This window comes from Drosophila obscura, unplaced genomic scaffold (assembly GCF_018151105.1).
Source record: "Drosophila obscura isolate BZ-5 IFL unplaced genomic scaffold, ASM1815110v1 contig_179, whole genome shotgun sequence".
In the NCBI taxonomy this organism is placed as follows: domain Eukaryota; kingdom Metazoa; phylum Arthropoda; class Insecta; order Diptera; family Drosophilidae; genus Drosophila; species Drosophila obscura.
In genome coordinates this window covers 7606726-7633399 of record NW_024542766.1, presented here as the reverse complement: position 1 = coordinate 7633399, position 26674 = coordinate 7606726, and the positions used below count along the sequence as shown (strand labels likewise).

Sequence of the window (26674 nt, the reverse complement as noted above, 5' to 3'; positions counted from 1 at the left end):
GGCCATTGAAGGGAAATTAACGCTAAACGATTGAAAGTAAGTGAAGGAAGCATCTAGAAATCATCCAGAAGAGTTGTTGGAACTGCAATTAAGAGTAGTTTGAAGTAGTTTTGGCTGCCATGTGCTACACAATACATTTGCCATATACAAAAACATTTATTATGTTCCCCATGTGAAACCGAAAACCCACCCGCAGACACGCAACAAAGATGCAAAAACAATAGCCAAAGCGCCTACCAATTAGCCTAAAACGTTCATTCCCAGAGTCAATCAAGGCCTCAAATTATAGTTTTATGATTTCCTGTCAATCTTAATGAATGTGTCTCTAAGTGCTACAACATACGAGAAACAACAACAGAGTAGCAGCTACAAGCAGCAGCTACAAGCAGCAACAGAGTGAGAAATAGCCATAAGAACTCAACTGATTTGTCGGGCAGTGAAGCATGGCTAATTGCCAAACACTTGAGGGATTTTTTAGTTGTTGGTTGTTCAAAGTGAAAAACTTGTTGACTGCTAATGAAGTCACAAAACGAAATCTCAGACACGTACTTTATGCAGAAAGAAAAGCAAACCTACAGTCAAATGTTGGCTATAACAAAGAGGCGCCTTGCGGCCCAACCCAACCCAAGCCAAGCCAAGCCAAAGAAAATTGTTTGCCACAAGGCGCGGGCGCAGCTTTCAAGCCAATTCCCCCAGCTCGTTTTTTGTTGTTGTTTTTTTTTTTACTTTAATTTTTCAACGCCTTGTGCCCCCCAAAAGATTTATGGTTGCACAATGCGTGACCAACTTGCCGCAGAAGGAGTCGCACAGTCGCACAGCCGCAGTCAGAGCTGGTGGAGTCACAGCTCTGCAGGAGGAGTGGAGTTTTTTTCAATGGGGCACGCATGCGCGCACCTTTCTTTTCTTTCATTCTTGTTAATTTCATGGCGCAAAAAAGAGGATAGCTTCTCTTCTCTTGTTAAATAATGTGTTCAATCAATATTTTGATTGCCTGCTATTCATTTTGCAATGCAAAAAGGCAGACGGACAGACAGACAGACGGACAGACACAAGAGAAAGACACGACACACGCAGAAGTTTCTTATGGATTGCCATGGGAATTTTTAATAAATTAATCTGGGAATGGGAGAGGATTTACGGGTAATACACAATTCTCGGTAAAGATTTTTTACTGTCTTGTGTGCCTAAATTGACCTGGAAATTGTACAATTATTAATCTCTAGACATCACAAATCCATCCACTTGTCAGTTGCCCATTAAAGAAAATTAATTTCTTTACATTCAGCACTTACTAAATCTCTTTACATCTCTCTCGGCTTAAACCACAAGTTTTCTGCTTATTTCTGCCTATTTCCACTTACATATTTCTATCACTACTTCCACTCTTACAGCCGACACACTCTCTCTGCAATTATTGCCATTTATTTTAATGAATATTAGTTGACTGCATTAGTCAACACACACACACACACACGCACTGCTTTTCTCGCCCACCCAACCCAACCCCTTTCTCTTTCCCAATAAATTCTAATTAATTTTACAATTGCCAGTGTAGTAGTGGGCCTGGGCCTTAGATATTCGGGCAAATATTTGACAATTTGGCAGCACAGTTGACAGCAGCAACCGCAAAAACATCCACAGGAAGGAGGCGGCGGCGGAGGCAGAGGCAGAGGCAGGGCAGAAAATGCAACCGAAAACCGAACTAAATTATGTTTCGGGCTTCAAGTTTGCAACTGTCTATAGGAGTGTACGCGCGTACAGAGCGTACATCTATGGCTCTACTCTCTGTACGACGTTAATATTGACATGACAAATAAATTGGCCTCGTCGAGAAACAGGCAGGGAACTGTGAGAGAGAGAGAGAACGCTAGGGAGAGAGAGATGAAGCTACTGCATGCTGCGGTTTGCCTTCCAGGCAAACAAACCTCAAAATAGTTTGGCAAAATTATGCATTAATGTCGGCCAGAACCGAACCCGAACCTGAACCCGAACTCGACTCCACTGGGAGTGGGCTGCTTTACGTGCAAATAATGCAGGTAAATTTGTTGTTTTGCCTCCCCCCAAAACAGGGCCATCAGATCACAGCAGAAGACCGGAGCACAGAGCTCCTGCTGTAGCCCAATGGCTAATTTCTGTCGAATGGTTGAATGCTGCTGCTGCTGCTGCTGCTGTTGCTGTTGCAAAACTATGCAAAATACTCTGACAACCAGGTTGATGATGACGACAGGTGCCAAAGGGCATTCATTTGTGTATTTCTGCTGTTGCTGCTATTGCTGCTGCCGTTCTAACGGTGCAATTGTCTCTCTGTCGGTCTTGCACCGCCTCTCTGCGGCTCTGTTTGTTCATGACAACTACTGAGCCACCCCTCAGGGCAGAGGCTCAGCACAGAAGAGGGGCTTAGAAGTAGAATAGCAGCAGAAGAGCAGAGCAGCAGAGGGGGCTTTAAATTTAACTCTGAAAATATTCTCAGACTTTAAGTAGAAAATCTTTGCATTTTTTTTTAGATACTTTTGAATGTCACAGGCATCCCCCCTTTAATAATTTTTTGCCACTTTACCACTGGGCCGTACTGTGCCTCTGGCATGTATTTCTAAGCATGTGTGTGTGTGTGTGCATCTATGTGCATGAACCGTCGGACAACTGCCGGGGACAATTGTTAATTGCATTTCGGCAGGTTGTCAAACATGACCAGAAAACCAGCAAAACGTGTGTAGAGTAGAGCAATTTTTCTTTTTTTTTAGGTTGGAGTCGTCCCCCCAGAGACATTTGAGAGAGGAGATTTGGTTGTTAAATGGCATATTAGGCCACACAACTGAAAGATACAAAAAGTACCACAGACAGAAGATACTGCCAGTAGCATATTCGAGAGATACTCAGCAAGATAGAATCCAAATTAAAGCTTAAAGATACTTCCTTTGCAACATCGAAGAGCCACTTTAGTTATTATATACAAGAATGTATGTACCCCTGTATCCCTGTACTACAGCTGTGAGATACTCTACGTGGCGCATTCTAGAGATACACGTACTACAGCCGACAGATTTCGTTAGCTGCTGAACAATTTTTCCGACTTTATTTAAATTGAATTGTGAACTTTATGCAATTGTCGGCAACAAAAAGTAAAAAAAAAATATATCATTCATTCAGTCTGTAGAACCATCACTCAATTTGTAGAGTTTGTATCTGTAACTGTACGACTGACACCAGAAAAAAGTTGTCAAAATGTGCGATAAAGAAAAATCCCTGACGAATAAGGAATACTCTAAAATAAATCCATGAAATAATCTGCTTAAAAATGAAAAATCAGAAAAAGGGAGTTCCAAAACCAATTCAACATTTTTGTAGCTTTAAAATGTATCTGGTTCTTTTTTATCACTTTTGAATTTTTCACATAGCAAAGATACTCTCATCGCAGAGATGCAAAAAACGCCTACGCGAATGGCAACAGCCAGTAGGAGCCTCTCCACATTCGAATGAAACATGCAACCTACCTATCTTTCACACATATACGTAAATGTATCTCACAGATACATATATTATTGTATATATGGATATATTTTTGCACAGTTGCCACAAGGCTTGACACTGACAATTGCACGCGTTGCGTGTTCAAGAGGAATGCCCCGGCTCATTGTCGCTGCTGGGATGGCCAGAAAAACGACGGAAAGACAGAAAGACAGAGCCTCGCCTGATGGCCAGAAAGAGCGACAAACAGACAGACAGACGAACAGACAGACAGACCTGATAGCCCAGAAACGACTGAAAGACAGACGAAACAGAGTTGGACATGTTAACAGGAGCCAGAGCAATGCAACAACCCAACCAGCCAACAACCCAACCAGCCAACACCACAATAGCAACACAACTGCAAAAGTGTCAAAGTCAAATATGCAAAAACCCAAAGAGGTTCTCCAAGAGGAGTGGAGTCGCAGTCGCAGTCGGAGTTGCAGTCGAGAAGTCGAGGAGTTAAACAGTTGACAGCTGAGAAATGTAAGCTTCAAGGATATGTCCAACGTATTGCTGCCCATGAGATATGTGGCTATGGGAATATGGCTACAGGCATGCAGCTTTCGTCTAGCTTTTGGACAGCATTTATTTCAGGGTATTACCTGAGAGGCAGGAGAGTCATTGCGTGTGGGACTGCCTGGGAGAATTTTAGAGAGGGGAGAAATTCTTATTGGAAGAGTTTTTTAGGGGCAACAACTTTCTGTTCTTGTATTCTTGAGCCAGCTTACGATGGTTTCTTATTATAAGAAGTAACTCTAAAAGTATCTCTCAAATATATACAGAAGAGAAAATTAAATGCAACTCTTTAAATCTACATCTGTAGCTCCTACAATTTATAGGGGAATTTTTTTAAATTCAAGCATTATAAATCTATGAAAAATATCAACAAGCAAGCAAAGATCTATATGTAGCTATGCTTTTCAGTAAGGTAATATCAGCAATTTATGGAAAACCAGGTCAGCCATCAAAGGTTGCCATAACCACAGCGACAAACAAACAAAAAAGAAACACTCGAAAGACAATCATTAGACGCGAAGGCGTTTATAATTTTTGCATTTGCCAGAGCCGGAGCCAGAGGTGGAGCCATAGATACAGATACGACAGCAGCTACAGCTACAGATACAAAAGGTGTGCCTGCGCAGCAGCAGCTAGAAATATGACATATGAACACTCGACTCTGAAGCTGCAAAGGAGAGATGTCAGCGTCGGCGTTTAAATAATTGCCCTGTCAAAATGCGTTAGGCGTCGTCGCGTACTCTTCCACCTCACCCCCCCTCTCTCATTCTCTGCACATCCAGTAGATACAATATTTAATTATAGGCTACATTTAACACGAACGCCCTATTGTTGTTGTTGTTTGTTTTTGTTTGTTGTATGTATATTCGTTATGCATAATGAACTTTTACGCGCTGCAAAATTAATATAATTTTACCACGCAACGCACAACAAATTTCATTTGGCTTGATAGAATTTTTAAAAAAGGGAACAAAAAAAAAACGGAATGCATGAAATAAAAACCATAAATGAAATTTGCATAATTTGAAATAAATGTGGAAAATATATACATATACAGAGTGTAATATATCTGTAGTCGTCTGTGTTTGCGTTGACAACTTAATTATGTATTGAAGTGAAATGATATTTGGTTTTTGGGGTTTGGGTCGGGGCTATGGGCGTATTGCATGTTTTCTGCTTGATATTTTTGTGAGTTGCCAACAAAAAAGGGTGGGCTGAAATGAAATATAATCGTAATATGATATCTGATAGGGAAATTGGCAAAAACTAAATTAACTTTGATTCATTGGACTAAAATATGGGCGAAAAACTGAATGAACTTTGACTTGTTTTGAGTAGAAAATATTCAACAAATTATTGAACTTTGAGTCTTTTGGTGGAAAATTAGCATTAAATTGTGTAGTGGACATGGAAAATAAATAGCTACAGCTCTAAATATGACTAAATTATATAGATTATATTATTTATATTATTATTATTATTATTATTATTATTATTATTATTATTATTATTTTTTATATTATTATATAGATAAATACACACTTCATCTTTTTAAGCAATTTTTAATTTTGTCTGACTGGGAGATTGTTTTGTAATTTAAGTTTTCATTTTCCTGTATAACTTATCATATACGAGTATGTAGTATGTAGATTGCTTTTATTTGAGAATATTTATTAATGTATTTAACTATTTATTTAACTTGAAAATTTCACTCTTCGAATAATTTAAACTCTGAAAATTTTGTTTCTGAATTTCTACATTTTCCCGCATAAGAAGCAAATAAATTAACTCAAATTAAAGCTTTGTAAACCCTTCACACCTTTTCCCCAGTACAATTTGCTATATATTTAAGTCCCAGCACGTACTAGAATTTCGAACGTAAACCAAAACTTTCCTTCTACTAATTAACTCAAATCATCGGCGGCTACCTGATTGTGGGTCCTATAGTTTGTTGACTGATTTGTCAAGCCAATTTACCTAATTAGCCATAATTATCTAAGCCGAATCTACCTACCACTCCCCCGCTCTGGCTCTCCTGCCTCTCTATAATTTGAGCTTTCCCAAATCACGGCTTCCGTTTGCGTTCCATTCGACTCAGTCATTAGCATGGAACAGGGGCAACAGCAACAGCTCATCAAAGAACCATTGGCCAGGTATTACCAGCGACTTATTTGGACAGCAGCGGCAGAGGGTTGGTGAGCAGGGGGGAGAGGAACTAACGGCCCAATTGGTTGACCAAGTGGCAAGTGTCAAGTTCAAGCCGCAAACAAAAATACGAAACAAAAGAGGCAAACCGCCGCGGCGGGCACAAACAATGGAAACACTCGCACATTGAGCATTTCCAAATGTTGATTGATTTCTGGGGTTCGAACACCTGCGGTCGTTCCATAAAAAAAAAGAAACAAAGAGAAGGTTTTGAAACAAGCGGAAACGACTGCGAGGTACCCTGGTAACTAAGGAAAGGAAATTACTGATATTAGATCCTTTGATCAAGTGTAATTTAAAAATTCCCAGACTTTCCCTTTCGACTCTTCATTTCGCAGTAAAATCATAAGATACAAAAAATGTTTGGTATATACATACATAGATAGATATATGTACATACATACACTGTATTTATGAGACTGCAATGTCAAATTTATATAGCCAGAGATTTATTAATATCAAAATTGGGTTCTCCCCACTCTAATAATCTTCTAGATGCAGCTTTATCTAGATATGCTTTCTGATGAAGAATATATATACATTCTGAGATCAGATACACTTCCCTGCCTCTCTTCCTGTTACCTACAGCACCAAAAATCCAACATAGCCTTCCCCACTCGCCCCGTACCTCTTATAAAAATTCTGGAAAGGCCAAAATCAAATAAAGAGCGAAGCGTAAATGAAATGCAAATAAAACAGCTCGACAAAAAAATGATGGAAATGAAGTGGGTAATGGAGAATGCAGAAGGGGTGGGGGGAATGGTAAGAGAAATGGCTGGGTAGGGCAGGGGAATTGTCAAGTGGTGGGACAGGCACAGGGGGAACCTTCGAAACGAATGATGATGACGTTGACACCTGTTTCCACGTTGTTTAGTTTCAATATTTCATTTGCTTGCCACACAGTCCATTTGTTGTTTATTTGCATTTTTCATCGCCGTTTGTTTTGTTTGTTTCAATGGCAAAACCAAAAAAAAAATATCCGAGAGTGAGAGAAGAGAATTCCACGCTTCGCTGCAGTTGTAGGACACACACACAAATCGAATGCTGGGAACGGATGTGCGCTGCAAAATAATTTAATGAAAATATCAAATGTTGTTTGAATAAAATGCTATCTGCCGGGTGTATTTTTTTTTTTTTTTTTGGGTTCCACTACGTGAGCCTCGGTAGAAAAAATTTGAATTTTTGTGGATAAATTTTATGCCCAACACGTTTTCACATTTCTCATTGGCCTCACAGAGGAGAGAGTCATTTCTTCTACGTCGTTTGCCATTTTATTTATGACTCTCAGAAATATATCTTTTTGTGTACGCAAAAGATACAATTTGAAGTGACTTGAAGTTGATTATCTTGTAGAAGTACTTTTGCTTGGGTCTGTCACGAGGCTCATCAAATGGGTTTTCAGCCAGCCAGCCTGACTGACAAATGGCACGTGTTGTGGCCATGACTTTTGAGATGTCTTTTTGGTAGAGATTGCTGACTTATTTAAATGACTGACAAGACAGTATCAGTTTTTTTAGGGGTAATTTTAAATTAAATGTGTGAATTTCTGAGGTTTTTTGTGTATCTAGTAAAGGCTTGGAGTAATATTTTCAAGTATAATGCGGCAACAAGATATTTTCTATGGATAGAAATTGTTGTGTAAAATAAGATTTTAGTGCTTCAAAATCATTTATTGCTCAATTTAATCGAACTTCTATCAAAATGCATCTACAAACAAAACCAACTATGCATTCTTCTATTTCCAAAGATATTCTCCAAACTTCTGGCATCAATCAGATGCGTATATTTCCTCGCTAGAATCCACATTTATGCCACAATTCATGCTACAACAAATGGCATGTAATACATATTCCTTTCGTTTATGGAAATTGAAGAAAAATACATGGATATAAATTACACATTGTCTGATATTTTGCTATATTTTTACTGCAATGCATTTTTCAATTATTTCGCTTTTCTCTTGCACCCATTTTATACCGATATTTTATACCGAGTTTTCTATGCTGTTTCTCGTTTTTTTCTGGCCAAAAAAGAAAGAGAGAGAGAGAGACTCATAAGTTTACGTTCGATTTTGGCATTTTGTTTCTTTTTGTAAAACGAAATTGATATTTTATGGCCATGCTCATCTGCAATGGTTGATGGGATACGGGGAAAAAAACACCAGAGTATAGAGGAGAGGCTTGGGTGGCATGTAGCATACGATTTTGCGAAAGTTTATGGCGCGTGTATCTGTTTGATACGTTCTCCAGCAGCACTTTTTTTTTTGTGATTTTTTTGTGTGCTATTTACATGTACACTTTGTTTGCATATTTGCTAGTTTCTTTATGCACTGTCACAGTGCTTTTTTTCTAGTTATTTATGCATTGGGCATTGTTTAAGCTAGACATAGATGCAGATACACTGGCACACATACACAGACGCATTCGACACACATACCCAGATACATTCGAACCCATGCATAGATTGTTCTTTCCGCGTTTTCAGATGCTGCAACATTGATTTAAACCCTCTGCCGCTTCAAAATGGAACTGCAACTGCAGTTTGCAGCTTCCATTTTTTTGCTGCCTTTTGATGTTGCATGTAAAAAATCATTCGGTGGAACGAAGTCATTTTTAAAGTAAAACTAATGGAAATTCTAAAAATTGTTTGCCAACATGCAATTGGCTTTTGTTTTGGTGGCTGGAGCTCAGTTTGATTTGAATGTGAGATTTGTTTTGAGCTTAAATTTAATTAGAGGGTTTTTTTTTCAAATGAAATTGGGAATTTCAACAAAGAAAAGGAAATGCAAAGAAAATAATACAACTACTAAATAAAATCCTGAATAATATATTAAATATATGTAAAAATAAGTTGAAAAATACTGATACAAAAATAAAAATACAAAATTTCTAAGTAAATTACACAATAAAGGACTTAAAATATAAAATAAAAATATTCATTAAAATACTCCATTCACCAAAAAAAAAAAAATCGAATTAATATCTCAAATATAAATTTAAGACTAGAACTCTCCACAAATGCACACACCATTGAAATCTATAAGCAAATCCGCAAAAATCGTTAGCATCCATCAAAATGTTCGAATATTTCTGAATAATAAAACTCTCGCACTCAGCAAAAATCATAAAACAAGAAACATTTATGAACCAAATACATTTTTCATTTGTCATAAAAATACGCGTTTGTACATTGTACATTCCCTGTGCATTCTCGATGGCATTTCAATGATTGTGACAATCATTTATCATCAATAAGACAGAGCGGGGTCATGCTCTCCATGTAGTAATTCATTTTTTGTATTGCTTTAAAGCTTTAAAATATTTTACAATTTATGGAATTTCTGACTAACGATTTCTCTGCACTCTCTCTCTCTTTTTGCAGGTGAGTTTACGGATGAAAAAACAACAACGATACGGTATTAGTATTGGTATTTATTATGCATAACTTTTGTTTGTGTATTTTTGTTGCTAAATTTTTAGAACAAACAATTGTTTGACAATTTATGCAAACAATGCAAATTACACGGACCCAAAACTAATTGAAAATTTAAACTTTGTGTGGACTCTTTTATTTTTTTGTGGCAGTCATGAAAAGTCACGTGACGTGGACTGTTATTAATTATACGAGTATGCATGATTTTTCATTGCATTTATGGAAATTTATTTTGTGCCTAGTGATTACCGATGTTCGATGCCGATGCTCCTGGCAGCCAATTAGCGCATGAAAAGCGAGCAGGGGGGAAAAGGCTATTTTGCATAGACGCAATCGGGCATGAAACACACTCCTCCTCATGGTCGCGCGGGGAATATTGATATTTGCAATTAATTTTATAAATTTTTGGTACACGTTGCAGGCTAAATTGCTACGTTGCTGCTACGTTGCAGCGTCATAATATTAGCAGGCAATCCTGGCAGCCACTTTCACCCACTCACCCTTTCCACCCATGCACCCACCCCCCCGTGTCTCCTTTTTCAGGCAGCACAAATATTTTGATGCAACATGCAATTTCTCCTAATCTAAACACTCGCATCGCGCATAGCGCAGCATAGCATCGCGTAGCGGCAAGAGGATAAAAATGAAAACAGCTTATAGCTGGAGCCCTCTTTTTGGGGCAAGAGAGAGGAACGTTTCATAGAGGAGTGGTTAAAGAGGTGGGTGGGGGGCTAGGGTAAAGAGGGGTGTTATATATAGGGTGTACGCCGCGTAGCTGCAACACAATACTCGCGCGCGCTGCATAACTTAAGGCGTAACTAAGGCGACGGCGACGACGACGACGACGCTGCTGCTGCTGCAAAGATGAAGAGAGAAAAAAATGCACCCAATTGTGTGCCAATGGCATAGCGAATAACAGCACAAGGCACTTAATACACTGAGAGAAATGTGTGACAGGTCAGGGGGAGGTTAGAAACAGGGCGCATAAAATATGAAAGAGAAATTTATGGAAACAGTTACCTTCTCTTGAGAATTATTCTAAAAATAAAGCAACCAAAATATTACTTAAATTCTGAGAAGGAAGAAAATTTGCTGTTAGTTTCGCTTTAATTTGTTCTCTGAGTGCCATTTGCCAAACACGTTCTACGCTGCGAATGCTCTTAGCCTTGGCTTTGCACTTTCTTCAGACGCCTGCCTATTGAGAGCAGCAGCCAGAGTGGAGCCAGCGTGGAGCAAGCGTGGAGCCAGCGTGGAGCCAGCGAGCGGTGGCTGGGGGAAGGCTGCGGCGGGGTGCAGCCTCAAGGCACCTCAGCAGAGCATATCTCCAAGGCTAATCTTGCCGAAGCTTCAGGAAGGAAGGAGAGGCTTTTGGACACGCGGACGTTCGGTCGGAGGGGCAGGGACGTTGCGTGTGCAATTTGCTTGTGCTTTGTGCTTTCCCCCACTTACCAGGCTCCACTGTGTTTGTGTCCATGGCATCAGAGCAGCCTCCACTCTGCGTCTACCTCTAGCGTTAGAGCCACTCTTCTCATAGCTTCAGCCTCTAAACTCACTCTACCTCTAGGCTGCGCCAAACGCCCATTTACACTGGGGAAAACAAAAAGAATAATAATAATAAAGATTTTTTAATTCCTTTATATTCTTGATTGAAAGGGATACAAAGAGGGTCTGCTCTGAGTTTCTGATTCATCTTTCTTTTCTAATGCTTTCTTTTATATCAAAATACAACTAGGAGTTTTTTTTTTAAATTTTAAATTTACATCTAAAATATGGAAATTAAATGAGAAAATACTTCACTATGCGTAATTTCTTGTGTATTCCTCGAAGATCCATGATAATTGTGATCAACATCAGATGTTTAATCGTATTTTCCTGTTAATTTCGGGAGAGTATAATTTATAAAATAATTCCTAATGCTATATAGCATTCTTGGTCAAGAAATTGGATGTAGTTTACAATCCGTCGCTATCCTTTCTTGGGTTTCTTTGGTTTCAGTTGCTCTTCAGTGTCTCATTATTTTCCGTGTCTTTTCTTATGCCCATAATATTTCCATAATTTGTTTTCAGTGCAGCCTTTTGGCTTATCATCATCTCGAGCTTCACCTTTTTCTTTGTGCGCCTTTTTTTATTTTTTATTTTTTTTTAATTTTTTACCTATTTTTTTCCCTTGCTGCATTTATATTTTCCTGGCGCTCTGACTGTAAATAATCATAATACATATTTAAATTGTGACCTGCGTGCAGGAGAGTGGCTTTTACTTACCTTTTGGCATTGGACACAGCCTCCCAAGATCCACCCCCCAATCTCCTACTTATGTTTCCTTTCCTTTTCTTTGCCTTTCCTTCTGCTTGGTAGTTTTTCCTTCAATATTTCCTATGCCTTGCATTGGCTGTGCCATCGATAGCCATCTTTTCACTCTTTTGTTGGCTGCACCTTCCACCTTCCTTTCCCTCCCCCCTGTCTTTCATTCTCTCCTCGCTCTCAATTTTTTTCTATGGCTTTATCAATAATTTTATTGCTACAATTTCCCTAGAAAAGTCTGGGCCCCCCGAAACAAGAAAATTCTTGCACAGGGGCGAGAGCGCGTGGAGAGAACTTTAAATTGGCCCCCGCGTGCCTCATCATGGAAATAATTGAATAGCAATCAATTTAATGCGCTGAAGCACACACACTTTGGCTAAAGGTCGCTGGGGCAACAACATCCTCTTTTTGGGGTGGAGGCAGGGAAATCGGTAGGGAAGAGCAGCAGATTCTTCGCCCTCTAGTGGCATGGAGTCAAGTGGAGTGCCGAAGCCCTAAAAACGTTGCTGTCGACTGCTGAAAAGTTGCTACAACACGCAGGAAATCTTACTAAATATTTCAGCACAACTGAAAAGTAGAGGGAAAAGTTGGAGGGGCCTGGACAGTGAGGGGCTGTGCAAGTGCCCTCAGAGTTTGATTGGTGTTGTGCAATTTAATAGAGGGGGCTCGCCCCAGAGTATAGAAAACCATACAAGTTTTATATTGATTATGCGCATGAAATGGTAGAACGAATATAGTTGTATGGTTTCCTCCACGTTTTTCTTTTGATTTTTGGAAGGTAATAAAATATCTAAAACCAAATAGTTTAAAGGCATAAATGGTGGAAAAAAAAAACGTGATTCGAGGATTGGTAATTTCTTTAAAGGTACTTTCTTTTATTTAAATATGTTCACTTATTATATTTGCCCAGTTTTTTTGGTTTATTTAATATTTAATATATTATATAATATACATACATATAATATACATACATATAATATAACATAATATATACATTATTATTAATATATATTAAAATTATTATAATATATATATATCATATTAATTAATTTAGATTTTGAGGTTGGCTCTGCGGTTTATTTATGATGTGGATTTCCTGGGTATTCCTCCTTAGATTTCTTAATGTGGTTTGAGTTATATTTTAGAAATTATCTCTCTCACTTTCTGCCCAGAATCGCCTGCCCAGAATCAAACAATCTAATTTTAAATAAATATTAATTTCAGCTAACATTTCGTAATCCTCTCGATTTGGGAAGTTTTTTAATCAGCAGCCAAGAAGTACTCGAAAAACAGCCCGCATCATCGATTGGCGCTTTTTAACTTTCACTCGAATGCACTTTTCAAATTAAACTTTACCGCCAGCTCTCTACCCCTCCACCCCCCTCTCTTGCTCTCTGGCTATACATCTCTCTCTCTCTATCTCTCTTTCCCTTTCTCTGCCCTCGCATATGTCCGATGTCCGGCAAATTTCAATTACATTTCTTCACTTCAATCAAATTGCATTTCGCCCCCCAAAAAAAAAAGGAAGAAAATTGTTTGTGCAACACACGCGTGTTGCACTTTCAGTCATTCGTAAATTGAATTTACAGTTCAGTCTTAGCCAGGACTAAGGAGAGTAGTCGTTGAGGGAGCCACCAGCCTTCCACCCCCCCCTCCATCTAATGATTGCCCTGGGGTAGTTCTTTCTCAATTTCTTTTGATTTCTGCGGCGATATCTTATCGCATTTTCGAATGTCTCGTGACTGGGCGACAATTGTCCTTGTCCTTGTTCGCCCCGTACCAAAAAAAAACAAAAAAGAGTCCTTCAATCGCATGTGGCTGAGTGACTTCTGTCAGCCACGGAAGGACACTTGGAAATTATTGAAATTGTTTTGCCATTTTGCCACGAGCAGTTTGTCCTTTGGAGAGTGCCACAAACTCCACATTTTGGAGCTGCTGCTCCTCTTCTGCTCCTCCCCACATTCTATGGGTGAGGAGGACTTGTCTCCATCGACTGCGTTGCTGACGATTGCATTCGTCCTGCCGCCTGGCATCCTGCCTGCCTGCCTGCCTGCTGCTTATCATTGCCATGGAATTTTCTCATTTTGAGCGATTCGAAGAATTTGTGTGGATTTTGGTTATTGATTTCCAAATGCCAAGAAGTCTGTTTGCAGTGCTGCCTTTCAGGACGGGGCATGGACTGACAGCAGATGTGTGTGTGTGTGTGGGTGTGTGTGTGCTTGGGTCTGTGTGTGGATGGATGTGTGACTTTGAGCTTTTAATTAGTTGCTAATTTGCTTGAGGGGACCGTTGAAAAGTTGCTCAAATGTGAAATAAATTAAAGTCAATCGCGGAGGAGAACAAATCGATTCAAAAATCTTATCATATAATGGGAAAAGGGATTTAAGGTGCATTTTTAACTGGGAATATACTTTAGAAATCAGAGTGTTATCAGAGTGTGTGGATTGATAGAATTTAGCAAGAACTGAATTATATACGGCTCAATATCTTAGGATATATCTTTGAAGTAGCATAAAAATATTGGGTATTTAGGAAATTTACATAATAAATACGATGCAGAGCGTGCTGTAGAGTTTTAAATATAATTTATGGCATACCTCTCATAAGCATTGTGGAATATCTTAGGATCTATCGAAGGTAGCTTCAAAGTAATTGGTATTAAGGTAACAAACCAAATCATAACCAACTCAAAACATATTAGCTACAGGATTAAAGAGCAACTTAAACATAAAAACACGTATAAATATCTCTATTATAACTCTAACTCGAACAAATACGAGCAGAGCATAGCATAAATTCGTTTAAAGAGCGGAAATACCATAGCTTAACATATTTCTTATAATTTTTTGCCATTAAAGTTAGTTAAAAGAATAGATTTAGTGATAGCTCAGGATCTATTGCACTTAGTACCGAAATATTTGATATTTAGGTGACAAAAAACATGACAAACCCAAGTGGTAAGCTCTCAATATTAAGTGAGCAACTTGAACTCCGAAATTCCTCCAATTATGGTGAAGCTATAAGCTGTAAATAACTCAATTCATGTGTGTGGCTTTCACCTGTGCCAAAAGGAAATATTCCTTTTACACACAGACATACAGATATTCCTCATTTTTTGTGGGTATTTTTTTTTTGTATAATTCCTTTTGCCTGGCGGTTAATTAAAAATAGGGGCTTGGCTTGGCCCCACAGAGGCTCAGAGAAAGGGAGACAGAGAGAGAACAGAGAGAGAGAGCAATATGCAGACAGATGCCTACGTTGATTTATTGCATTTTGGGGGCTTTAAAATGTGCAAATAAATCAAATGAAATGAAATTTATATATAAAAATAAATAAAAATAAAAATAAAAATGTCATATAAAGCGAGAGATGCGTTGAAGTAAACGTTGACTTTAGCCACACGCAATCCGCTCGGTGGGGCATGCCACCGATCCGTTCAACTCTTTAGCGCCATTAACAAAAGCTTTTTCCTTGTCCACCCTTTTCCTACCCCTCTCCATTCCCTTTGGTATCGGTTTTGGTTCCGTTTGCCTTTTCATTTACGTCGTCTTTCGTCTGACCACACTTAATCCTTTGGAGCTGGAGGAGCGCCATGCCGGCAGCAGCAGGGCAGCAGCAGGGGGGGGATTGAATTGCCCAACACAAAAGAAAGGAAACGCATTGCATTTTGCGATAAATTCGCATTAAATGAGTGGGTGGATGGGCAGGCGGCAGGCAGCAGGCAGCACTCGAGTGACCACCAACAATGCGTCGAGCATCGAGCATCGACTGCAATTCAGAAATTCTCCTGCACTTGGCACACAAACACAAAGATGGAGCAGAGAAAAATCGAATTGAAACGAAACGAAACGAAGAATGTCAATAAAGGATAGGGATCCTGGCCTGTTCTGCTGCTGCTGCTGCTGCGCTGCAGGAGCTCGCTCCCTATCTGCTGCTGCCTCTTCCCAGCTCTCCCTTCCATTGCCTCGTTTTAATGACGCTCTATGTATGTATGCGTGTGTGTGTGTGTGTGTGTGTGTGTGTGTGACAATGAGCGTCACTTTTGCCTGTTTGTTGTCTTCATTTTGCCGAAGGAACAAAAGGACAGTGAAAGGACACTGCAAGGGAGGAGAACATCCTCATAATGCTCTCATGATATTTACCGTGCTTAAAACTGTTTGGAATTATGCTGCAATTTCTGTGCTGAACTGCAATTGAAATTCTTTCTCTAGAGCAGTTTTTATGTGAAAACAAACCCCGTGAAATCTTCTTATTTATGCAGAAAGCATACAAATATTCTAGCATTTAAGACCCACTGTTTCAACCCTTCACTGGCGAGGGAAAGGTCATTGATAAGACAAGAAGACTCCTTCCTGTCTTTCGCTCTCTCGCCCCACTGCAATTGACAGCTTCAATGTGAACAATATTATTTTGCATTTATTTTTTAAGGTTTTCTTCCTTTTTTTTGGGGTTAAAATTGAAGGAAAAGAGGGGGCAAAAGTGCAGAAGAAGTCGTCCAAAGAGGACAAGCGGGCAAAAGTGAAGGAGCAGCAGAAGTAAAAGGCATGCGGGCATTGTAGCGGCATCACATTTCCCAATACGATATATTTTTTGGGGTATCTCCCTCTGTGTCTGCTGTCTGCTGTCTCCCTGCCTCTCCTGTGGGTGCCGCCTCACTCTGGCAGAGGGGGGAGTGTGGAGTGTGGAGGAGCATATCGATATCTCGGTGTTGCGATTGCATTTTGCACATTGAAGTTTGCGGCTTCTGGCTTGGCGTCTTCTCTTTTGGCCAGCACACAGCAGCAGCAGCTGCTGCCGCATCTTGTTGCACGAGTGCCGACTACGAGTACGGTTATATCTTTGGCAAATACAGAGACTGGCTGAGACTACTGCTCCCCGCCTACCCTTACCCCTACCCCTACTCACCACAATTGTGGTTTATTTGACTTTTGTTGCATATTACGTAAATCGAGTGTTCAATGCACTTGGCAGCGCAGTTGCACCCACCAACGCTGACAGCGATATTCAATGGGGTTTTTACTTGGTAACTGTGCCACACACACACACACACACACATAGACATAGCCAGCCAGTGCCCCCTTCCACTTTGGATATCTACTGTGACTGTGGTGGCTACTGTGGGCGGTAGCGGTGGCGGTGGCGGCGTTTCCATTGTGGCGCGTATAAATAAGTGCAACGCTCTGTTTGACACTTGCTGCAGCTGTCAGCGCGGCGGCGGCACCTCATGATTGATCGTCCGATAGTGCCTCGAGGTAGAGGCAGAGCTTTGTGCCTTGCCTCCCCTCTTGGGGGCAGTTATTGGAGAACGGCAAAGAAATGATGTTGTCAAGTGTTGCTAATGGAGAAGGGGCAACACTATTAACCATGGTCATAACAAATGCCGCAATCCGATGGGACAGTAGTTGCCTTTTGGGTATAGTTATGGCAATCAAAGAAATATCATAATTTGCAGAGGGAGACAAATATCTGGTAAGAGGTTTAAAAGTACGGAAACTGATTGGTGAAGGTTTTAGCTGCGAATCTATGGGATTTTATAATGAATGAGATATGAAATATTATTTGAAAGCTATAAAATCTATGAAGAAACGAATGTTTCCTGGAATAACTTTTGACTACGCTGATTAAATGAATAAACGAATAAAGCCAGGTTTCTGCTTATAAGAGAGCACTAAAAAATGATCAAAGTGGTTTAAGTAGAGTAGTCAATTAAATTTAATGAAAAAGAGTTGCTTTATAAGTGCCAATATAATTTTTAAGAACTAAAATATGAGTTTAAATGTCATCGAATAAAGGAGAATTGTTTACAGAATGCTTTTTGTGACTTAACGTAAAGAAAAATATTTAAATTGCTGAGAAAAAAATGTGGAAATGGTTACAGAAGAAGGGAAATAACTGAGAAAGCCTTCGGTAGCTAGCTCTAGGACTTTTTCTATTAATATTCTCTCTAACTTCTGTCCAACATTTAGGAAAAGAGTTTAAAAACTATTTGGATAATCTGTTGAAGCTATGATTTCAAATTTATATATTTACCTGTATTTATTTTTCTATTATTGCAAATAAAATAAGAAAATAAGAAAAAATCTATTTTAGTCTAAATCTATGTCTCTACCAAGAACCCACTGATTCGTCACCAATTAGTGCATTAACCAGCCAAAATTTCGACCAGAAACACACTTCTCCTCTCAAAATTGACTTTTTACAAACCCCAAAAGTCATCCAGAGCAAAACTTTCAGCGCAAGGAAACTTTCCAATTTGCAGACCACAAAAAGTTAATGTGGCAAATGACAGAACGTATCTGTATCTATCAATGGGAACAGATAGAAAGATAAATGCAAAGCGATAACAAGCAGCAGCTTTGCGTTGCTTTTGCTTTTTCCTTTTCCTTTTGGCTGCTGTAGAGAAAATTAATTCAAATTTATTATCTCAATTTGTAATGGAAAATGAGCGAAAATTGAGACCCCAAAGCAGAGGATTACTTTCGCCAAAAAATGAATGTTGACAGCAGACAGCAGAGTCAACGAAGAAGAAGTATCTTACAGATACTTTTAACGCCGCATTGAACTTGAACTTTTATCTCGGCAAAATACTTGAAGTTTTTCAATTGTTTGCCCAAAAAAGTTGCATTCGATTTTCTATCTATTTTCTATTCGTGGAAAAGTTATTACAAAGTTTTGCACATATATGTATACAGAGAAGTTTTTTCCGAGCTTTTAAACTTTAACCTCTTTTTTGTCAACTCGTTAGATACTCCATGCATTGGATTGGAGAAGTATCTGTGAAGTTTGCTGGGCAAATTGAGTGCACACAGCCGTTGGCTGGGCGGAGGGAGGTCCAGCAGCAGCAGCAGCAGCAGACATTTGTCATTTGTCTGCCTGTCATGTCAGTTGTCAAGTTTGATTTTTCCAACAATTTTTGGCTCTTCAGCTGCTTCTTCTATTTTACAAATATATATATATATATGTATATATATATGTGTGTATATTTTTTAAATTGTTACATGACAACCTACAAAAAAAAAAAAAAAAAGAGACAAATTTCTGCAGCTTTTTCGGAAGCCAAACGCTTGTTGACAATATTTCATACAATTCTTTGCCACTAGAAGAAGAGTCTTTTCCCTCTTGCTGTTGATTTGATTGTGTGTGGGTTGAGTGGTTAGTCGTGTTGCATGTCAACGGATGGCACTGTCCTCCAAGGGGACAGATTTTTGGGTCATGAATGTACTGGTTGTACTTTTTGGGTTTATTCGGAGATCATTTTGAGGTTTTTATTTTGTTGGTTGTTTTTAGAGGGAACTAAGGAACATTTTATAGTTGAGTGGAAATGTACTTTCCCTCCATAGCTCACAATTAATGCAATAAAATATCGAATAAATACTCAAGACCCTTCTTTGATTTCTTCTTCGATATCCAAAAATTCTGGGATATTTCTTAACCTTTTCCTTTGCCGCCAGCTGCCCAATTAGATTGGTGCTTAAGATTAACCAATCATTTCCTAAGCGTACCATTTCCATTCCTAAGCGTTTACCATTTCCCATCGAAAGCTTAGAGAGAACCCAAAGAGCATCTTCCGCTGGCAGGTCGTGTGTTGTGTGACCCGTGTCATTCATCATTTCCATTTTCCATTTGGGTGTGAACAAATGGCAGACAGGGTGCTGGGGCAGCAGTTGATGTCTGAGCGCTCACTTTATCTGAATGTCAATGGTTTTTTGTTAGGAGGTCTATCCTCAAGACGTGTGCGTGAAGCAGTTAAAAAACGAAACATTTCCATGGCAAATTAGTCATAAAAAACGCATTTGTGTGCGCCAGAAATTTGGAATCTCCTTGGGGAAAAAACGAATGACAGAATCACGACTTTGATGGCGCCTTAAAAGAACCAACTGCAGGCCCCAAAAATAACGTTAACTTACGAATAAATAAGCGCCTTCAAATAACGTTTTAATGATGGATTAAGTACCGGCAAAAGAAGGTTAGAAGCAGCTTGAGGATTTCCATTTAGATTCGACCGACTTATCTAGCTCTACCACCACAAACGATGAATCATCCGCTTAAATTGTACCTTTAAATATTCGTTTCATTTACGATTCGTTTCTTTCTTCCGTGGCAGTACGACAACGTTAATTCGTGCCTACATGTGCTGCGCGGACAATCCGTTGGTGGATTGGACAACATCACAACGAATGACATTTGTGCCGGCCGTCTGAAGGCAGTCCTTGCGCTGTTCTTTGCTCTGAGCCGCTTCAAGCAGCAGGCCAAGCAAACCAAATCGATTGGCGTCGGTTGTGGCAGCAGCAGCGGCGGCGGCGGCGGAGGTAGCAGTGGCACCTCCAATACGGCTCTCTCTGGTGGCTCGGTACTGGGTATTGGCTTGGGCGGAAGTCTGAGAGCTCCTGGCCAAGCGGGAACACTGCTGCACGATAAGAATCAACAGGAGCAACAAAAACAACAGCAGCAGCAGCAACAATTGCAGCAAACACCTCAACAGTTGGCACAGTCTTTGGAAAACGGCAATGAAATGGTGAATCGGTGAGTGCAAAACATTTTTTAGTATTTATTTTAATAGATTTGATGTTGGTGTTTTAATCATAAATAAACAAATATTATTTAATTTAATTTTCTGTAAAATACAGCGCCATTGGCGCTTTTATTGGAACTATTCCATGCACATTGACGCCACCTGGCGCGTTTTTGTTGCAAAATGTTCAAAAATATGTCGCGCACAATGGCAATAAATGGAACCAGCCGAGTTTCATATTTGCGAGCTTTTGTCAGACAACGACATATGATGTTGATCAACAGAATGTTAACTAACAGCCGAACATAATGTTAGCTTGGCAATCAAACCACTGTAAATAATAACAGCTGTTAGGCGTTTATTTGTGTCCAATTCTGAAAATATTTCTAAAACTTCAAATAAAATAAAATTTTTGAAGAATTTGTAATAATTTGAATTCTTTTGTAGACTTTATCCTGTTGCAGTTTTTACGAATTATTTTTCAGGAATTTTAATAGCATTTGCGTCTTTTGTGGGGGTCTAAAGAAAACCCCCATAATTCTAAAATTAAATAATTCGGTAAAAAATTGAATATTATGCATATTTTAACTTTTTCACGAATTTCCTGAATTTGTAAACAATTTTCTAGAATTATTTTTCTTTGTTATCCAAGTTAATTTATTATAATATCTCCTGCTCCTCAAAAGTGCACCTTTTTCTGTGACAGCAAGCACATGTTGAACAAATCCCTGATTAACTCCACACAATTCCAGTTGACTCACGAGTAAAATTCCACTAAAAATGGAGCCAACCCCCAAAAAAAAGAGCTTGTACCTCCCACCCATTGTTTTTTTCATCATTATTTAAAACTCGGAGCGCTTGTCAAATCCATCCAAAGGAACTTCCGCTCCTGCTTACGCCCGTCCACTGCCCAGGCTATGGCATATCCAATGTCAGAGATTTCCTATGAATTTTTCTTAGACGCGCCATAAGATTTCCGGCTACGATTCGTTCGTTTTCCTTTTGCGCTTTTCCCCCTCAAAAAAAAAAGGGAATTCCTAGCAAGTTTAATATGATTTATTGGTTTGTTTGCCGGAAATTACAGTCAGTTCGGGGGGGGTATTTTCCTCACACCTACGGCAACAGATGTCATCATCATCATCATCTGCAAAAGAAATGCAAAAGAAAATTCAGGCGGGGGGGAAGCAAACAAAAATTGGCATACTACAAAGTTAAAGTGAGGAAAAATCTCCGCTTCTTTTGGGAGGGGGGGAGCTAAAAAGTGCTTGAGTTTCTTTTGAGAAATTCAAAAACCTTGAAGACGTCCAAAATTAGAAAACTTTATTTGCCAGGCAGAGCAAATGTCTGGAGGGGTTTTCTGGTGTGTGTGTGTGTGTGTGTGTGTATGTTTGCAAACCAACCCCTGGGGGAAATCCTTGGAGTTGCAGACAGGAAGCGGAAGCTTTTGTGTGGCTCATGGCTTCTGCCCTCCCCCTTTACGTTGGGGTTTTCTTTTCAGGGTAGGGAAGCCCCGTCATCGTCGTTTAACTCGGGCTACGTAGCGGCAGCCCTTCCCCCCTCTCTCTCTCCACTATGCCATCTTTTGGATATTTTTCGTTGGATACATCCCCACTCCTGTGTATCTGTATCTGTTTCCATGGCAATGTGTTGATGACTTTCACTGACTATGAAATTTAAATGCGTAACGGAAATGTTATTCGCATTGGCAAAGGAGAAAAAAAAACACTGAGAGAAAATAGTGTAGCATAGAAAGAAGCTGTTGAAGGGTTAACTTTCAGGAAATTAATGAAATCGTGGAATTTTGGAGTATTTTCTTAGCATATTTTGAATATTTATTTCTGTGAGAATATAAAAGATTGCCTGCGAAATAATATTTTAATCTACCTGCTGAGAACTGCTAATTTTGTATGCCACTAAGCGGCGGAAAATATAATGTTATGGTCGGAATAAGACCTTATAAATAAGACCTTTAATCGTGTGGAATGGAATACCGTGATTAAGTTCTTCGTGAAATAGGACGATTTTACCTAACATTGCAGGAGTACGAAACACAAATAAACCTCCAAAAGAGGTCTCCAATAAGCCAGATAATATTGATGTATAAAATATATTCACTTTTAGAAAGGTATTTCCTTTTCTCTCAGTGTTCATTCCCCCATTTAAGAACCCTATTTTGTGCCCCACACTGCGCCTGGCGCTATGGAAATGTTTTTGGTCGAGCAGACGCATAAATAACACGGGATTTTTACAACCGTCCTTGGGCCTACTTCATGGTAGGGCAACGGTGCACAGGACATGCAGACCACGGGCCATGCAATCCCAAGTTCATTTAAAGTTGCGCCATAAAACTTTCACTAGGGGAAAGCAGCAGCAGCAGCAGGACTACAGCAGGAGGAGGACACCATTACCCGAACCTCTCCTCTCCAGAGGATTGTTTATATTGTCTGCGGTCTGGCGACCTAGACCTAGCCATCGTCAGGGGGTTACCGTTCGCGAGAGTGGGCCCCCAACCCCCAAATGGGGCAGGGCAAAGATTTTCCCCAATGCAATATTCAAAAGCATTTTAAACGACAAAAGCAGCTGCTACTCGGATTCACCAGTTTAATGGCAATGGCAATTCGCAAGTTTTATTCTTTTAAAGCGGAGATTCGTTGTCGTTGAAGGAGGCAGCCGACAACAACCTGCTACATGTTGCACTGACGCACATAATTAAAGGAGAAGAAAGATTTTACAGAGCAACAGCTGATGACGATGCCACATGCCATTTATAACTCTGCAAATTGCTTTAGCAGACACATTGCCATTGCCGCTGCAATATGTTGCCTGCCCCCCGAAAATGTATTTATAACAGTGGAAAGCTTACCCCTTCCATACACCCAGGGCCAGGGGACATTCCCATGCAACAGACTGTGTGTGTGGGAGCCACCCACACGCCCTTTTTGTTTGGGGGTTGGCTAAGTCCTGCGTCTACGTGCGTGTGTTCCTTGGGATTTCCTTTCTCTAATTTGACTGCATTTATGCGTGACCATGAAGCAGCAGTAAACAGCAGGAACAGCAGGAACAAATCCCAACCCTGAACTGTGGCTAAAACTCTTACTGGATTTTACACTGCCAGAAAATAAAGGCGAAGCTTAGTTGTAGAAAGGAAAGTGAGCTGCGAAAGTCTGTCAGAATCAGAGCAACGTACAAGCTTTGATTGGAGCAATCTTGTATGGAAAATGATGGACCAGAAGATCTTCTGAGTTAGTTCTTTGAGTAGGGGCGCCAAATTCCTTTTTAAATTCGATTAAACATGTCACGAGACATGCGGCAGCGCCCCTCAGTCTATTGAGCTGGAGGTGGACTGCCCGGAATCCACGCTACAAAAGCTGCACCTTAGTCTCTTGGAGCAGAGGGATTGCAGAAGGACTTAGTAAATAGATGAGATCTAAGGATAAAACTCCTACACGATAGATAACCCACCCAATAGAGGTATCCGACCAAGAGGCAGTACCACCAAAGAGTTCTCAATAGAATTCCACTTTTTATTCAGACATTTTCTGCATTAAATTTAAAGTAAATCTCCCGAAATACTAGATTAAATCCCATATCAACCGCTCCAGTGTATCTGCAATCTCCATTAAAATGCAATCCCCCCCCGTTAAATCTATGGCTACTCTACGACACACACACTTCCACTCCACACTCCACTCCACATTCTACTCCCACAATTGACAAGTTGTCAAGTCCTTTCTGGCCAATACGCTCATGCATGCATCGTTTATCCTTTACTCGCCGGCTCTCTGGGTTCGCTTCGGTTCAGCCTTTATTAAGGCTTAACTTTTGTTGTCCTGCGGGCTGCTTGGTTTTTTCCACATGGTTTGTCTTTTGTGTATGTCCTGTGTATCCATCCATCCGTCCTCTGTGTCCCTCTGGTGTGTTGTGTGTTGAATTTATAATTCCATTTGTGGTTTTAATTTGCTAAATGTGAAATTAATTTTATTCAATTTCGTTTGTGCCCTGCAGATATTCCGTTTAAATATAGATTCAAATTGAAAGGGAGCAATCAAGGGGGAAGCGCTTCAGGCAAAGCATTTGGCAGAGTTGCCATGCAAGGCTAATGTCAGCTGTAGGGTTGCCAACTGTTTTATGGCCGGTGCTTGAGTGATGGTAGCTCTTTTTACGAGTGTTATTTTCTACTACTTTTGCTATTTCTGCCTTAAAATTGGACTAGGAAATCATTTGGTACAGCACCAAAGCTTTGGGAATAAAAGATGCAGAAAACAGAGTTGCCAAATGGGCTATAGAATCCTCTGGTAGGCAGGCAACTCTTTTCGCAGGGCTGCTTTTAATGCTATCAACTCTTTTACCTCTCTCCCATTTTAATGGATTTTTCATTGAAATTTCTGAAACATAGCAATCCAATCTGTCATCGGGACTTACTTTGAATTTCGTGTGGGGCTCAGTTCTCAGTTCTCCGTTGGGTCGTCTCTGAAATAGGTTCGTTCTAGCAGCAGGAAACAAAAAATACAATTTTTTTTTTTTCAAACAAACAAAATAAATAAACGCGTAAACGGGATAAAATCGAGTATCGAGTATTTTGTATATTTTCAAAATTTCGTTTTGAGACAAAGCCAAGAAACAACAAACGGTAAAGCAAATGCAATGCAAAAATTACTTTAAAATTAAAATTAAAGCCGTGCTAATTAATTATAGATCGTAGAGTTCAAGAAGAATGGTGGACGAAGAGGTTGTGGCCCTGGTGATCGACAATGGGTCGGGCATGTGCAAGGCCGGATTCGCTGGTGACGATGCCCCACGCGCCGTGTTCCCATCGATTGTCGGTCGTCCGCGCCATCAGGGCGTGATGGTGGGCATGGGACAGAAGGACTCGTACGTGGGCGATGAGGCACAGAGCAAGCGCGGCATACTCACACTCAAGTACCCCATCGAGCATGGCATTGTGACCAATTGGGATGACATGGAGAAGATCTGGCATCACACGTTCTACAACGAGCTGCGTGTGGCGCCCGAGGAGCATCCCGTGCTGCTCACTGAAGCACCACTCAATCCCAAGGCCAATCGCGAGAAGATGACCCAAATAATGTTTGAAACCTTCAACACGCCGGCCATGTATGTGGCCATACAGGCGGTGCTCTCGCTGTACGCCTCTGGACGCACCACTGGCATTGTGCTGGACTCGGGTGACGGTGTCTCCCACACCGTGCCCATTTACGAGGGGTATGCACTGCCCCATGCCATCTTGCGCTTGGATCTGGCCGGTCGCGATCTCACCGAATACCTCATGAAGATCCTGACCGAACGTGGCTACTCGTTCACGACCACCGCGGAGCGTGAAATAGTGCGCGACATTAAGGAGAAACTGTGCTACATTGCGCTGGACTTTGAGCAGGAACTGGCCACGGCTGCGTCCAGTTCGTCGCTGGAGAAATCGTACGAGCTGCCCGATGGACAGGTGATTACCATTGGAAACGAACGTTTCCGCTGTGCCGAGACCCTCTATCAGCCGTCGTTCCTCGGCATGGAGGCGTGCGGTGTCCACGAGACGACCTACAACTCCATCATGAAGTGTGACGTGGACATACGCAAGGATCTCTATGGGAACATTGTGCTGTCCGGTGGCACCACCATGTATCCCGGCATTGCTGATCGCATGCAGAAGGAGATCACGGCACTGGCTCCATCGACAATGAAAATTAAGATCATTGCACCGCCAGAGCGCAAGTATTCCGTGTGGATTGGTGGCTCCATTTTGGCCTCACTGTCCACCTTCCAGCAGATGTGGATCTCCAAGCTGGAGTACGATGAGTCCGGACCCTCCATTGTCCATCGCAAATGCTTCTAAAAATACACCAAAAAAAAAAAAATATACACTTTACATTTACAATTACATTTCACATTACATTTACAACTACAACTGGGCACACATCAAATCATGATAAATTTCGGCATAACGTTACACACACACACGCACACTCACACACACATGGCCTTGCATGTATGATGCAAAAATGCACAAATGAAATAAATAGATTGTGGTTGGGGTGTTAGAAATATATTTTACTTTGCTCTGGATTCATATCCTCTTCGGAGAGCCACAAGTTAATGTCCCTGGTGGCACGAAAGTTGCCACAATTATACAAATGCTCGTTCTCCAAGCGCAGCAGATTCCATAGAAATCGCACCATTATCTCACAGAGGG

General features: G+C 40.4%; 2 protein-coding genes across 6 annotated transcripts in view; both read left to right on the top strand.

The window, feature by feature from the left end:
* LOC111080758 (protein sickie) overlaps positions 1-26674 on the top strand; it is a 209087-nt gene that overhangs the window by 87304 nt on the left and 95109 nt on the right. For all 4 annotated transcript variants that reach the window (XM_041592292.1, XM_041592290.1, XM_041592289.1 and 1 more), the window contains one exon: positions 20065-20483. In XM_041592292.1, the coding sequence (XP_041448226.1) occupies positions 20065-20483 (419 nt within the window). The remainder of the gene's footprint in view (positions 1-20064; positions 20484-26674) is intronic.
* Positions 24920-26526, top strand: LOC111081224 (actin-42A-like). 2 transcript variants are annotated; one of them, XM_022377229.2, is made up of 2 exons: positions 24920-25102; positions 25175-26526. In XM_022377229.2, the coding sequence occupies exon 2, from the start codon at positions 25187-25189 to the stop codon at positions 26315-26317; it is 1131 nt and encodes a 376-aa protein (XP_022232921.1). In that variant the 5' UTR covers positions 24920-25102; positions 25175-25186; the 3' UTR covers positions 26318-26526. The 2 variants fall into 2 exon arrangements, with proteins under 2 accessions (XP_022232921.1, XP_022232920.1); XM_022377228.2 differs by having other exon boundaries at positions 25168-26526.

Excerpts from the sequence above, each read along its gene's own strand:
- LOC111081224 (XM_022377229.2), top strand. The coding sequence starts at position 25,187 with ATGGTGGACGAAGAGGTTGTGGCCCTGGTGATCGACAATGGGTCGGGC.